The sequence below is a fragment of the Onychostoma macrolepis genome, chromosome 19 (assembly GCF_012432095.1).
Source record: "Onychostoma macrolepis isolate SWU-2019 chromosome 19, ASM1243209v1, whole genome shotgun sequence".
Taxonomy (NCBI): domain Eukaryota; kingdom Metazoa; phylum Chordata; class Actinopteri; order Cypriniformes; family Cyprinidae; genus Onychostoma; species Onychostoma macrolepis.
In genome coordinates this window covers 27,238,104-27,253,960 of record NC_081173.1, presented here as the reverse complement: position 1 = coordinate 27,253,960, position 15,857 = coordinate 27,238,104, and the positions used below count along the sequence as shown (strand labels likewise).

General features: G+C 39.9%; 1 protein-coding gene across 4 annotated transcripts in view; it reads left to right on the top strand.

The window, feature by feature from the left end:
- The window catches only part of erf (Ets2 repressor factor), a 42,108-nt gene that overhangs the window by 12,016 nt on the left and 14,235 nt on the right, over positions 1-15,857 (top strand). For 2 of the 4 annotated variants that reach the window (XM_058753504.1, XM_058753503.1), the window contains exon 1: positions 63-622. The exons of the other annotated variants lie outside the window; for them this stretch is intronic. In XM_058753504.1, the coding sequence (XP_058609487.1) occupies positions 601-622 (22 nt within the window). In that variant the 5' untranslated portion in view covers positions 63-600. Of the gene's footprint in view, positions 1-62; positions 623-15,857 lie in introns of those variants that run through there. 4 annotated transcript variants of the gene reach the window in all.

Below are 15,857 nucleotides of genomic sequence, written 5' to 3'. Positions count from 1 at the left end.
GCGCTCTCCGCCCCTCCCTCCCCCGCTTCGCGTGGGCTGGAAGAACGAAACACGACACCCAGATAGAGGAGGAGGAGGAGGAGGGAGAGAGAGAGAGAGAGAGAGAGAGAGTTACACGGAGTGAGTGGAAAAAGAAAAAGTCTGTGGAAAGAGAGGGAGAAAAGTGGATCGGGCATTTCTGCCTTCTCGTTTGTTTTGATTTTGTCGGCTTCGCCTCGTGTTTCAACGAGAAGGCTTGAATATGCAACTTCGCAGCGTATATGAAGTAATCAGGAGTTCAGCGCGGACACGGTCCTCCTCCATCGGCACGACGCGCTCCGACATCTGACCGTAAAAGAGCGATTCTGTCCGGCCACAAGGCAGCGGCGAGCGTCCTCCACGTTGGGGAGGAAAAACAAAACGCGAAAACTCCAAACAAACCGGGGGAGGACGAGTGAAGGGGCTGGATTTGAGGAGGAAAAGTTTACAGAGGAGTTTTGTGTGCGATCCTGAGCTCACCGAGAGGAAGAAGTTCATTTCATCTCTCTCTCTCTCTCTCTTTCTCACTCACTCTCTTTCTCAGTTAGCACGACTGCTAACGAAGCGGCTATACTCTCCAACATGAAGACCCCGGGCGATACGGGTAAGTTTTCCCACACAACAACAACAACAGATCGGTTTAATCCAACTTTAGATTACAGTTATAAGAAAGTCAAGATGCCAGAAACGTGTTTTAAAGAGTTTTGTCGTTTTAGATGAGTTTAACTCTGGTTATGCAGCCCGCTAATTCCGCTCGGATTGGGTGATGTGTTTATAATATTCGTATTTTAAGCGATTTTTTTTGTGCACAGATCTAAGTCAGACAAGTGTTAAAAGTCACGGTGTGCCATACAGTGTTGTTTTGAAGAGTTTGTAAAGATGAAAGTATGAACAAGCAGGCAGCTAGTTAAGTTAGTTTTAATGAGTTTTGGGTCTTTCGTCAGTTTTTCTGTTGGCTATGCAGATCACTTCCATATTGTATGTCATTTTCAGGTATTTGTGTGTAGCTGTCATTCTGACTGGCTCGTTTACCCCAGAAGTTTGCTTATAGGGATTAAAATCGATATTTTGGAGCTCACAAGTTTTCACAACTTTTGAACCGTCCCGACTTGGACAGTCAAGACTGTTTTAGATATAATTCACATGGTAAACGCGTTTATTTCGCTCCCAGGTGCATTAATCTTTATGAGAAAATGTGAAGGTGTTTAAAATGGCTTTATAACCGCTTGTGTTGATCCAGTATGGCATCCACCATTTGCGAGCAACTTTCAGCCATTTGGCCCTGAGAAAGTGGCATCCCATCACAGCGCCTCTCTGTGTGTGCTGGAGGATTTTACACAAGATATTTCACATTTCTGCTTTGTTTGTGTTTACTGGTGTGTTCAGTTCATTTAGAGGGTCTTGCGTCGCAAAATGTAAAGTTAAATGTCTTTTCAGTGTTTCACGCGGCTACAGCTCTCTAAGTAAGTCCTGCTTTTCTTTGTTTACTTTGTATGGCGGCTCATTTTGGCTAAGCTGACAATCACTTTTACTTGCTTGGTCTGGTTGATTGACAAGCTAAAACCACTTTTTTGTACCCTTCAAATGAGCAGGAACGTAATAAGATGTTTACTTCCAGTTTGACATTATGTAATTGTAATATAAACAACAACATGGCAAAGGTATGAACATTTACCTTGAGTTCAGCTCATGTTACTACTAGATCAAGACTCTACTACTAGATTAACTCATCTGACTATTTGTAATATCACCCTCATGCATCTGTTATCTTAAAGTAGTCTTGCATTGTAATCTGCGCTTTACAGCAGCTTGATTCATAATAACCTGGTGAATATTCATCTGCTTGTGTGGAAAAATGCTGCCAGTTCATGTCAGTTCAGTCTCTGTTGGGTGTCTGAGCTCCACCAACGCTGAAGTCGTGGTCTTATGCATTAAACCATTAGCTAATTCTTCCATTCGTCCTCCCCCTCATTTGGTCTGCAGTATAAAGTAAGCCTTCTTATGGTATGGTAGAAGTTTTCCATGTTGTGCGTCGTGTCTGGGACACGAGTCTGCGTTTTCGCGTGGGCGTGCAGAGGTGGGGTTCTGCACACGCTTACTAGCTCATGTCAACTCCAAACAGAGTGGGATCTTAAAGGTAGCAGAATTCACAAAGTCTCTGATCTTAGTTGTTTTCATTGACCCAGGGCATTTCATTAAGTGTTCCTGCATGAGAAGTGCATTGTGGGTAACTGCCCAACATGTAGGTCAGGTATGTCCTGGAATTGATTTTATCCGTCACCCAACCCTTTACTTTAAGATTGGAAAATAAACAGAAGGTGAAAAGAGTTTCTACAAGCGGAAATGAGCTGTACGGTTAGTCTTTGTGCCATATCAAATTGTTCCTTTTAGGTGAGGTGTTCCCCGCCCAGGTCACCTAGGCTTTGTGTTGGAGCGATGAGATCGGCCCCTTTCTTTTGAATAGCTACTTTGCCACCCAAGGGATTAAAGAGTCACCTAAACCAGCTATTTTACCTGCCGGTTAATAATATTGTGTTGGAATGAAGTCACTGCTGTACTGCTTTGATCACATGTGAGTTTTTCTACTGTTAAGTTTTGTATCAGAATTTGGCTTAGATCACAAAAAAAAAAACCCACACATTTATTTTGTATTAAACCTGATGTAGAAGTTCCAGTGTGCTTCTTGCTAGGGTTTATGCAAAAAGATACACCGTTGCATCAGTCATATGCACTTTGGCACTCTTGTTTGGCCGTCAACTCTCGCCCAGCTAAGCATGATATCTGTCTGTCTGCCTTGTAGGCCAATAAGTGGCCTATTTTTGGTGCCTTTTTCCAATTGCGTTATTCATTATATCAACAGTTTGCCACATGTGGGTCTCACATCTGGAAGCGGGCTCTCTGTTGTCTCTTCCAGTGTATGAAGTTTAAGGGACCCACATGGGCAATTAGCCAGCGCTTTGGGAGGGTGGCGGTGGGTGCCATTATTTTTCAAAGGAGGGTCTGGGTCAGGGTGGGCTGAGTGTAGATGTTGGTGTTTAATTTCTCCTTCACTGCAAGGTATGATTCACTGTTCCATGGGTGTTTCTTTTTACTGTTTGGATGTTTTTGCATATTTTTACTCTTTGTAAGCAGAAGTCAGTGAGATGAGTGTTAATGCTGTGCTAAATTCACCCTGAAACCTTCAGTTTGAAAATGCAGCTTCTCCATAACAAACCATTGAGTATGGAGGAACCTTTTGTTTCTCTGTTTTAAATGTTTGGATTCCTTTTAGACAACTAGTCTTGCTTTTTGAGTTAACATGTGTAATCAGGCCCGCTTACTTGTGTGACTTAACCTGTCTAGAGTCGCTCAGGAAGTGTGCATGCGATTGGCTGGTGTGTTTTATGTGGCTCGGCAGATTGGCTGTGTTTCCTGGCCTGTGTTTTTTCCTGGAAACACTGTCTATAGCAAACATCTAACCCAGCCACACAGTGAGACTCGTATACTACAATTTGCCCTATAGTGAGACAGTTTACTTTCTCCCTAAGTATTAAGCTTCTTTTCAGAATATTTAGAAAATTATCCTTGCAGACCTGAAGTTTAGATATCAGCTACCAGATACTTTGAAGCTTCCTCATCACATCTGTAAACTTTTTTTCCTCCCATTAAAAAGACACATGAGTTATTATTTTTCCATTTGAATAAGGATGACTTCTGCCAGAGCTAAAGTTAGTTCAGACAGAAACCTCTTAAAATATAGACAGTAATATATAGTAGGAAAGCTTGTGATGAGCTCCTGTTGTCAAAGGACATCCTGTTGGGTTTGTGCAAGGCATTTTCCGGCATCTAAAGATGGATTCAATCACTGTGACCTGAATAATATGGCTCATCTTAGTACAAAAGGGCTTGAATTATCTTCTTTTTATCTTTCTTGATTTGTTTTCCTGTTTGTAGTCTCCAATCAATACCTGTCTGTCGGATTCAAGCTAGTTTTCTTGAAAAACAGGGTTGATCTTATGATGAGCAATGCGGTTTGTAACTGTGTGGTCATCGCATATGATTTCTCCTATCTTTGTTTCTCTATAGTACACAGGTGGTGTAAAGTTCAGGTGGCTCTTTGTCATCTGGCGGCACACCTTTCTTTAATCTGCATTTCAGGTGCCCATGTATCTAATGCCATGCATGCTGGATCTTTGTGCCAAGCAGGTTGCTAACCGAGGTTTGAGCTCAAACGACTTGTGGAGTGTTGTGTCTAGTGGAGACCACGGTTTGGTGGGAACTCTGAGGTTTTGTCGAGACTGTGGCTGACAGTTTTTCCCCCCGTGTGTGTTTGTCTGTGTGAGCGTGTGGCTTTGGCTGTCCTTTTGGTGTGTGTGTGGTCACGCTCGTGTAACAATTTGTGAGTTTGCGATGTGTATACTTTCCCTGACATTTTCAAGAGCGTTCCCCTTTGGAGTTTGTGCCCGGGCTTATGGTGAGGAAAGTTGTGAAGTGTTAGCGAGCATTCGAGAGTTTATTTTTAGTTTAGAACTTGATCTGAAAAGGAAGAACGGGGCAAAAAAATAAATTCCTGGGTTACTAGGTTGGGGAGATTTGTTGGCGTCACAAACACCACAAATCAGGTTTTTATGTCGTGTCATATTGCACACTGTAGGCAAACAAATTGTGACAAATCAAACACACTTGTCTAAACTCTCGGTCTCTCATATGAAGTATTGCAAAGTCCTATTTGTTGTAGTTAATCAGTTTGTTTGGATTGTTCATTTCAGTGAACTAGTTAAAAAATGATATGGTCTCTGTGCAAACGCTTGTTTTATGTTTTCTTTTTGTACAGAATATTTGTGTCTTTAAATAGTGTTTTCAATGATAATTATTAAAAAAATTAGAGTGTTTTTTGGTATGCATGAGTCAGGAAGACGACTAGTCAATTTGTTTTAAACACTTTTTCTTAAAAAAAAAAAAATAGTTTCTGTTTTCTAGGTTTAGCCTATGTTTTAGTGCACATTTATCTGTTAGAATGTTTCATTTAGAACTTCACTGTTCATGTACTGTTTCATGCAAGACTTATTGATTATTATGTGTATATATAGCCTATGTTTAAAAACTGTTTCCATTTTTCTTCATAGCTTGTTGTGAACTAAATTTTCCCGAGTTAACTTTGAACAACTTTTAAATATGCAGCTTATAGTTTTGTCATAGTTTTAAAGTACGGTCCCCAAATCAAGTGGATTGCATTGAAATAGTTTTTGAATTGGTCTTTTATAGATTCTATCATTTAACTATTATTTTGGTGACAAATATAAATCAGGGTGATTTTGTGACAATGGCGCACCCTATTCCCGTAATATGGTTGTAATGAAGACAAGAAGTCACGGTTGAAGTGTGTGTTTTGTGTGCGTATGTGTGTGGAGCACATAGTTTATTAGTGGGGCCCAGACCCCCCACATTCCACTTTAATGGCTGCTGTCTGTGTTGCATTACACACACACACACACACACACCAGCCTGCGCTCAAGGAGGCGGCACACACACACACACGTTCCTAATTCTCACAGTTGCGCGCTCTCTCCGTCTCTTGAGCTGCCATCTTTGTGGTGACGCCACTTTGACTCGCTCCCACTTTTATTTTTATGCAACCAATTTATTTTTGCAGGCAGGATCCAGTGCTGGTGCAGCACGGCTGGGAATAGAGACAGAGAGGAAGAGACTCAGTGATCATGATTGATACTACATAAGGGTCACGCAGGTTCGATCTGGGCTCCTGATCTGAGTCACGGAGGTCTGCGTGGAGGAGAGAGTACTTTCAGAACCTGTCAGTGGGTTTCCGATTCCGTGTAGGCCACTGAATGTGGCGGTGGAACTTTTAGCCACTTTTGCAGAACAGTGGAAATTAGAGTATTAGCAGACGAAATTATTCGCGAACCGAACGTTTTCAGTGGGATTCTGATGTCTCGTGGCTCTTAGGTGATTTCCAGACCTTTAAAGCGTGTGGTTTTGAGTAGAACGACCTATAAAGTTGTGCCGGCCTCAATGGGACATTTAGCCTAATTCTAACTTCATCGAGAGCTAGTGGCTGTGACTGACATGTGGCCTTGCATAGTTTGCGGAGGCCTGATGTCTGTGCGCTAATGGAAAGCTTGTAAATGAAAGGCCCATTAGCAGCGAGGGAAAGGATTGGCGAGGGTTCTTGGCCCGGGGTGGGAGAGAAAACAGGGAGCGACCGTGGAGACGGCGTTCTAATCCCACAGCTGGAGCCGCGGCGTGTGCCGTCAGCAACTGTGTGTGTGTGTCTGTGCGTTCGTCTTTGGAGGAAAATGAAAGTGAAGCCTGAGTCTAGAGACTAAACCACAACACAGAACTTGAAAAGAGGCAATCTATTGACTTCTCGTTCTCGACCCCACACCGCCACCTCTTTTTCCACTCCATCATGCTCTTGATCTCTTTTGTGATATTACGTTCTTGTGCGTTCTTAATTCTGTTTCATTTCAACCCTCTTTCCAGATGGGTGGTATTGCCGCTGAATGCGCAGTGCTCTATAGTCATTGTGGTACTCTACAAAATAGTGTCTAGGAAACTACGTAATACTAAACACTGATATGGAGGTGGAAAGTGGAATTAAAGTCAGTATGAAATCAAAATCGACTCCCATTTACTTTCTAAATACGCACTCGTGGTTTTAATGAGCTCAAATGATTCACTGAGATGTCTTAACTTATTTTGACCAAAATGCATACTAAATGGAGCATCAAATTGCACCATAAATCCATTGTAAAGAGACCTCAAAATGGTTTCATTGCTCTCAGCCTTACTTTTTAAGACGTTTTTGAACTCCTTTTTCAATATTGTCTAATATGTTGAGATGAAATTGGTTGCAAATGCCAATTCTTGTTGATTTTAGAGGTGAGATGCAAGTCATAGTCATTGCCTGCTGTGGTTGGTTAATGGGGGAGGTTGAACACACCAAACGTTGCCTCCAGGGTCCCCATGGAGATATTCAGACACCTAGTCTCCTGTCTGCCACACTTTCAAACTCGTTCGCTTTTCTTTAGACATTCCACAACACGCACACACACTTCTCAGCCAGGTCACACACACATACAATTTAGAGAATCACCTGGGGCCCAGATGACTGTCTCCTGGCCAGCCTTTGGGTTTAATGGTGCTTTCTTGCAGTTGATGTGGACCAATCACAGCTCTCAGCAGGGTGCCAGGGCTTGAAATCAGACAATCACGTTGCTGTTTCACGTTATCAGACGTTGCATCATTGGCAAAACGCAAGCTTAGGTTTATTTCAATGCTGGCTCCACCCGTTACTTCAAATACAGCACTCGAGCTTTGAATGATGCTGTTATGGCAACTATTTTTTGGTATATCTTTGAGTCAACATTAGCTAACTCGACCGATTTTGCATATCAGTTGAGTACCTGTCCCCATCCCCCAATCGACAGGTAAATCTCACAATGGGGACATCAACCGAGAACGTCTTCAGACGTGCTGCAACAAGTTGCAGAGCTTTGTGTTGAATGCTATCTTTTAGACGTTGTTGCTGGAGAATTGTCTTAAATCCTGTTTTCAACATCATGGAAATTGCAGGGTTCACCAGCGAATACGCCTCGTTTTTCAGCAAGACAGAAACTTGCACAGCTTTGCATTGCTGCAAGGGGTAGGTATGGCGTCTATCACCAGTTGCAGCCACGTGGAAATGTCAGTAATAGAACAATGATCTCCGACAACTGGACGAGGAAGAATCGGAATCAAAGCCCACAACTGGGAGGGAACATCGTAGAGAATTTAGTAAGCTGTCTTCTGAACAGACCAATAATAGGGAGCGCAGTGACGGGGCGAGACAGACGCACACCATGTTTATTGCTCAGCTAAGTCGGTTTAAGTTTGTGTTGCTGTTTTCGGCAACTCTGGAGAAGAGTTCTCCTGGTCGGTCCTGCCCAACCCTGTATAATCTGGCTCAGGCTGGGTGATGGCAGTTAAAATTAGCTGCTCTGAATGAGCTCGGAGCATCAAGGAGAAAACGCTGAGCTTGATGATTGTAGCCAGATTCAATCTGGCTGACTTCCACCTGCCCTCCAAGACCAGGAGGGTGAGGTTCGCTTTAGCTTCTCTCAAGTCATGCACAATGTCGCTGCTCTGGAATATCTCCGGTTTGAGAGGATAGTTTACCCAAAACTTAAAATCCTGGCATTATTTATTCACTGTCATGTCATTGGAAACCTATGACTTCTTCTGTGGAAGTAAAAAAAAAAATGTCTTAAAGTCTCCCAGTCCTTGTTTTTTTGTCCATAGAAAGTCAGCAATACTTCAAAATGTCTTCCTCCTTTCTTCAGGTTCGGGTGTGTAATTGATGACATAATTTTGGTAAACTTGCTGAAAAGTTCTTTTTAACTTGGAAGAACATGCAATGTAGAGGGAGCATTAAAAACACCTAGGTTGAACTTTGTGGCATAGACGTCTTATAAGTTTTTTGGGGGTTTTCTTATCTAGAACCAGTATCTGGAACCAGAAAAATCAAGCAGATCTGCACTGGTTTTCTTTTGATTGATCTTCTCTGCCCATGACTAAGTGCGAACAGAAGTGGGGGAAGGAAAAGAAATCGGTGAAAAGTTCATGTAGAAGTGGCTCCCAGCAGGAGATAAAGCCAGGATGAAAGCTTTACTCTGATAAGATATTAGAAATCCACGTCTCGCTGATAAAACGTAATGCCACTATCACCCTTGCAACCTCGGCGGTTCTAATGACTTTTGCTCGGCTGCCTGAGCGAAGGCCACTGGAGTGTGTGATTTAACACTCTGATGAAGAGAACATGATGGCTGGAAGACTTTTAAGATTGAATCGTACCAATTCCACATTACCAGTCAACTAAAGGGCTTGCTGTTTTCTGCTTCTTTTAACTTTTTTTTTTTTTTCCCATACTGGTAAATCATGTTTTTAATATCTTACATTGAAGGAATTAAGCTCTTGTTTTCTTTCAAGAATAATATGGGTATAACTTACGTTTCCTATTGAGTGTCCAATACCCATTTTGAATTCTTAAGAGATTGCATCAAGTATAGTCTTATAATTAGAGGCCGACTTGTAGGATGATTTAAAGGATGGTGGCTGGCATTGATTAATTGACCAATTTACCACACATACTTAATCTTTACTGCCTGGAAAATAAACTGATTGTTATATTAACTGTACTGTAGTAACCTGATTAGTGATTTATGATAACTTGATTATTATAGTTTTTAATTTCTTTTGAAAAATCTTGACAAAATTATACCCAAAATAGATTGAATTTTTAGCAAAAATAAAGTTCTTGTTTTTCGTTGTTTAAGCATTGGTGTTTGTTTAGGTTTAGTTTATTTTCCATTGTTTTGTTGTTTGTTTTACCTTTGCTAAAGTTAAATGAATTAAACGTTTCTTAAGTATGGTTACTTTAATTAGTTTCGGTTTAGTTCAGTTTCGTAACATGTTACATTGTATTTCAGTTCTGTTTTATTCATTCAATGAATTTGATCGAATTTCATTGACATTTTGTTTTCCTTTTTGCAAATCATATTAGCAGCACTGAGCATAACATTTATATGTGCACCATGTCAAACAACAAACCATAAGCTGTGCGTTTTAATAGACTTAAGCATTTGCTTTCTATAGTAAATCCACAATTATTTCTTGACAGACACTGAACTTTTGTGCAGCTAAATCCCTTTCTAAGGTAGGAATAATACAGCTCATGTTTCATGCCATCTTCAAAAAAACATAAATATCGGCCATGTTTTAGAAGAAAACTCATGCAAAAACATGTATTATGTTCAGGTATTATGTTCATCTTACATATTGAACCCAAACAGCCAAGTTTTGGTGTGTCATATGAGGCACAAGCTAATGTTTCAGAGAGGTTTCTGGTGATGCTTGCAGGCCCGGTTAGCGAGTGCACACGCGGTTCAGGAGACCTGCACAGGCCTGTTGGTAAGGATTGTTTGGCAAGCGGCCGTCGCAGGCTGCTCCTCATGCTCGGCAGTCCTCACATAGCAGGAAAATTGGCCCAGAAACTCGCCCTGCCTGACCATTTATGGTTGATTTAATCATATCCCTACGAGGAACTCCCCTGTGACGCGTCTGGTTTCTGTCTGGGCAGAGTTGGCCGTCGCGCTGCGGCGTCCCGGACATCTGGAGCGCTGTCTCCACCGCCGTGTGCCGGTAACTGGAGTTTTTGGTCTCGCTGGTGTTGACATGAAGATTGTAGACATGAAAATAACAGCTACTTGATGTTTAGCTTACGGAGCCACAGCTGTGAAAGTATTAGACATAGCTAATGGCTCCTCCTTGGCGACGGCGTTTGGGACACAAGGCACTCTTCAGTCTCTGCTTGGGTGGGAAATACCCTCATGGTGTGACATGGGTGGCAAAATGACCTAGAGTCTCGTGTAGTGCGGAGGATAACGCGCATGCAAACATAATCAAACACTTGATCCCTTTTGCCCTCGCTTCTCTCGTATTTGGGTTAAAGTGTTCCCAAAACACCTGTCCAAGTGCGCAGTATCACACACTTTAGATCAAGGAGACAGATTATCTGTATTTTGACTATAACGTAGAGTGTTGGCACAGGTTGCCTGTTGCGTTATTTTCATACTATTCGGATAGTGGAGTCTACGCTTGTGTGTGGACATTTTTTTTCAGGGTTTTATTATTTTGCATTTCACATTTTAATGATTTAAAAATGGTGTTTAATGTTAAAAATGGCAATATTATATTAATAAATAGGAATGCACTGTGTTGGTACCATATTACCAACACATAGTATTGTTTTTCCCCATTTAATTTTATTATTATGATTTTATTTTATTTTTTTAATGTATTGGTCAATATTGTTATTTTTATTGTGCATGCTCATTTCCCCAAGTTATGCATTTAGATTATTTTTCCCTCTTTTTAAACTTTCTAGCACTCACTCAAGTTAAAATCTTACACTAATCTAATCTAACACTAATAACTTAATAGCACTGTTAAATTCAATTTATACATTATTGTTCAATTGGACATAATGTAAATTCTGTTTGTGCATTTAAATGTTTGATTTTTATTTATTTAATTATTATTAAAGTATTTAAATGAATTAATATGGGAATAAAACAATTTGATTTTGTTTATAATTGTTTATTTAGTTCAAATGCTATGATTTTATTTATTTATCGGTGTGCATTCGGTGCAAATCTTTTATCGCTTGTTTATTATGTCTGTCGTGTTTTACTCTGTCAGCTCTGAATTATCTTTCCTTTATTCTAGAGATGCCGCTATCTTTGTAAACCTGTTGCTGATGCCAGTTCTGTCAGTGCTTTTCAATTTCATTTTGCACGTTGTCATGCGTCTGTAAACTTCAGCAATGGCCCTGACGGAAATAACCTGCTGTGATCAATCAACCTTGACTTATTTACAGTTAAAGTGATAATGCCATACAGGCAAGTATTATTGTTCAGTCAAATGAGCGAGTTGTGCTGTGTGTCGACAAACACATCCTAAATTAAAGCTCTGTCGCAGTGTTTACCTAGCAACCACACCATTCATTTTTAAGTGTTGTTGAGAAAGCTTATTATTTACTCGATCTTGGTCTGTGCATTGATATTAAAGTGATATTGACATCATATTTGGTGAATTTTGTTTCAATAAAAAGGTGTTTAGAGTGTCAGTTGAAGTTTAATGTTAATGCATAAATAAGCCGCCTTCATTATATATTAAACCAGCATCCATTTTGCAACCAAGTGCAACTGTAAACCTTTGCGCTTTGGTGGTGGAACTTTATTAGCATAGATGGAAAATCAGTAAAATTCATTTGGAAGCATGTAAACAGGTTGTAGCAATTATCGGAGTCTTCTTCAATACAGTACTGAAGTCAATTGTGTAAGCAAATTTCATTGGATGGCTGCATGTATGTATCATTCATCCACTTTCAGACAGTTTCTCTGCCTTTTTCCAGTCTCATCAGTGTCCTCAAGAAACTCAACACCGCTGGCCTGACCCTTCAGTAGGTAACTAGAGATTAACCAGCAGAGTATCAGCACACCTTCTCCAGTTAGCGCCGCACCGCGGCTCGAATGCATCCGAAAGGTTGTTATTTGCTTTGGGGGTTATAGAAATGAAGCGGAGGGATTTGCTGCCTGTTAGGGGCAACAACCCTCAACCCTCAACCTTTCCCGTCAGGGTTGGCAAGAGGAGGCATACAAATACACAAACGGCGTGTTATGTAAGAGCGCATGGCGGCGATCATGTGAGGGCTGCAGGCTAGCGCTGTGCATCTACAGATGACTGGCCGACGCTTTGATCCTCTCCTCTCAACCTGAGTGTTTGTTCTCTCTTTCTGGTCGACTCGCTCTCTCCATATCCTCCCCTTTCCCTGTCTGTCTGGCTGTTGTCCACTGATCACCTTATTCTGCTCAGTGTGATTTAATATTTTTCCTGTGTAAATGTTCATTCACACTAAGAGCGATAACTATAAATATTAACTATTTATTTATTAATGCTTTATTAGCATTCATACCAACGGATGGTATTGTTTCAATGCTCAAGCTCTTTAAAGTTTGATGGGTTCTGATTGGCTGCCAGTATTTGTATCATTCTTCAGTAGGAAAAATTAGTTCTGGAAGTGATTATTTATATGATTTAGTTCCTCAGCAGCATCAATGTGGACTTGCCTAGTATCATAGAATTAGAGTGATTTATTAAAGGGATCGTTCACCCAAAAATGAAAATTTGATGTTTATCTGTTTACCCCCAGGGCATCCAAGATGTAGGTGACTTTTGGCGCTTTTCCACTGCATGGTACGGCATGGTATGGTTCAGTACAGCTCACTTTTGGGGGGGGTTTCCACTGGGTACGGTACCTGGTACTTTTTTTTTAGTACCACCTCGGCCGAGGTTCCAAGCGAACCGTACCGTTACCAAAACGTGATGTGTAAACTCTGCTGATCACTGATTGGCCGGAGAGAATAGTCATTGCCTGCGTCATTGAACTAGCGGCACGAGACACAACAGACCCGCTAGATTTAAATCAGCACAGCCAGCGAACGATCGAATGTGACTGTTTTTGAATGAGCGCACCTTTCTTTTAACAACAAAAAATGGCTGTTTCGTTGTCTGTTGAGGAAGTACAGACATTCCTCTTGTTGGTAGCCGAGGAGTGGATCCAGCAAGAGCGTGATGAGCGATGCGGAAATTAAAACGTTTTTCAAGAGTCACGGCAGTAGAGGCGGCACAACTATAACAATCCCGCCCACTCTAAAGCAGTGCTAAACTGCAGTGGAAACGCAAACCGAGCCGCTCTGAGCCGAGTCGTACCACACAGTAGAAAAGCGCCATTTGTTTCTTCAGTAGAACACAAACGAAGATTTTGAACTCAAACTGTTGCAGTCTGTCAGTCATATAATGTTAGCCAATGGGACCCACTGCTTTGAGAGTCAAAAGAAACATACACCGACAAAACCAAATTAAACCCTGCGGCTCGTGACGATACTGTTGTGATCGCGCTTAGAACAGTTGGACATTGCGGTGGATCAGAGGTAAAAAAAACTATATAAATGCTGTTCAGTTTCTTGCACAGACCGATCGTTTTGTCTTGTCAATGTATCATCACGAGCCACGGGGTTTAATTTGGTTTTGTCTGTATGTTTTTTTTTTTTTCTTTACTCTCAAAGCTGTGGGTCCCATTGACTGCCATTATAGGACTGACAGACTGCAAAGGTTTGAGTTAAAAACCTTCGTTTGTGTTCTACTGAAGAAACAAAGTCACCTACATCTTAAATGCCCTGGGGGTAAGCAGATAAACATCAAATTTTCATTTTTGGGTGAACTATCCCTTTAAGTAAAAATTATAATTATTGTCATAGTTCTCGTCCTTGGTAATGTTGTCACAGTACCAAAATTTCAGTATTTGGTACCAATAACAATTTCGGTACCAAAGCAAAACACAAAAACATGATTAATTAAAAAACACATTATTTTTATTAATAAAGTTAAGCAAAAATCAATGCCATTCTTTATGCTTATTTAAAATTGTTTCAAGTTTTTCCGAAAGTAAATAAAAGTATGAAAAAAGTTAAACAAGTTTCACCCAAAAGTTTGTCTCATTTCTGCTGGCACTGAAAAACAACTGTACACTGTTGTCTGTTTTAGGGTTTGCTGGTGCTTCATGATCTTCCTCAGCCTGCAGCTGTAAAAGGAAAATATAATAAACAACATTTATGCAACATTAGACATTAGATTGACAACAGCTAAAATATAACATTTCAGTAAATAACAAACTTCAACTTTTATGATAAATTTAGATAAGATTACATATATTTTAAGACGAGTGTATATCAAATAGAAGGAAACTGTAGTATTAAAAACACTTTACAATAAGATTCCATTTGTTAGATAACATGACCTATGAATAAACAATAGTTATATAGCAATTCTTCTTCTTGGGGTTCATTTCAAAATTTACTAATACATAAAATCAAAAGTTCAAGCTGTTAAAATTATTTAATGAACGAGGAACAAACATGAATGATCAAGTGTTTTAATTAAATAACATTCAAAAACATGAATAATAAATAAATATATATTGTTCACTCACTCTAATTTGATGATAGATAATAACGTGAAGTCATGTCAATGAATGCTATCTTATTGTAAAGTCTATACAGGAGATAAAATTTGACCATACTTTCATTTAATCCAAACTGTATACAAATTTAATTTTAAAGTGCTTTCAAAACCTGCTAGAGTTACCCAGCCAAGAATAACAACTAAGTTAGCTATAAAAAAAAACACCCAGAACTGCTTTTCTGATGGGCTGATTTTATATAACACTGTTAACCATTTGTACATTTTCTAACACACATATTTTAGATTCACAATTCATCAAAAATAGTAAATACCATCATGTCCTCCTCCTTTTTTTTTTTTTTTTTTTTAACTCTAATAAAAGTTATAGGAGCATTAAATAGTTAATAAAGAAACTTCATTCTAATGCTCATTATATTAGCTTTAGCCGTGCTTATGCTAACGATTAACTCCGCTATAACGACAATGTGTCGGATTGAAATAAATTCAAATTAAAATATGGAATAATAATCATAACAGAAGATCTAAATATTAAATGGAAACTTACCTGCTTGAACTCTTTCATTTGATCCAGGTGTCGGTCTTTAAAATGTTTTGTTGTGTTTCCTCCTTTTGAGGTCGCCCTGTCTCGGTCCTTTTATGAAGAGAGCACATCTGCACACCTTTCAGATAGCGCAGCAAGAACCGGGCTGACTGGGTACTCGGTACCACCGGTACTAAAGAAACCTGGTACCGTGACGTTTTCAGTTTTTTAGTACCGACTTGGTACTGAAGTACCGGGTCTTTTAACAACACTAGTCCTTGGTGTGAATGGCCATTAATACAGCTAAAAAACTGTATAATATTTCAATTATTTATTTATTTTAGCTAATGGTCTTATTATTAATGAATTATTTTATCTTTGGCTTTTTTTTGTACTTTTTATTACTATAGGACATACAGTGTAGAATTGACAGGAATGCGAAGTGGGAGAGAGAGAGGGGGGTGGGATCAGGAAAGGTCCTTAAACCAGGATTCGAACTCGGGATGCCTGTAGCGCAACAGCGATTATATGTTGGCGCGCTGCTCAGAGGGCTATTGGTGCTGACTCGTGGCAGGGTATCTTAAGCTTTATTTATCTTTTTTTTTTTTTAAATGGCTTAAAAGTTGTTTTTGTTGTTGTTGTTTTTCAATCAAAAGAACCATAAGTTTGACCAAACAGCCTTTGTTGAAAAGTCTGTTAAATCATTAAATATAAGTGATTAATCAGTGAAAGTCTTTTT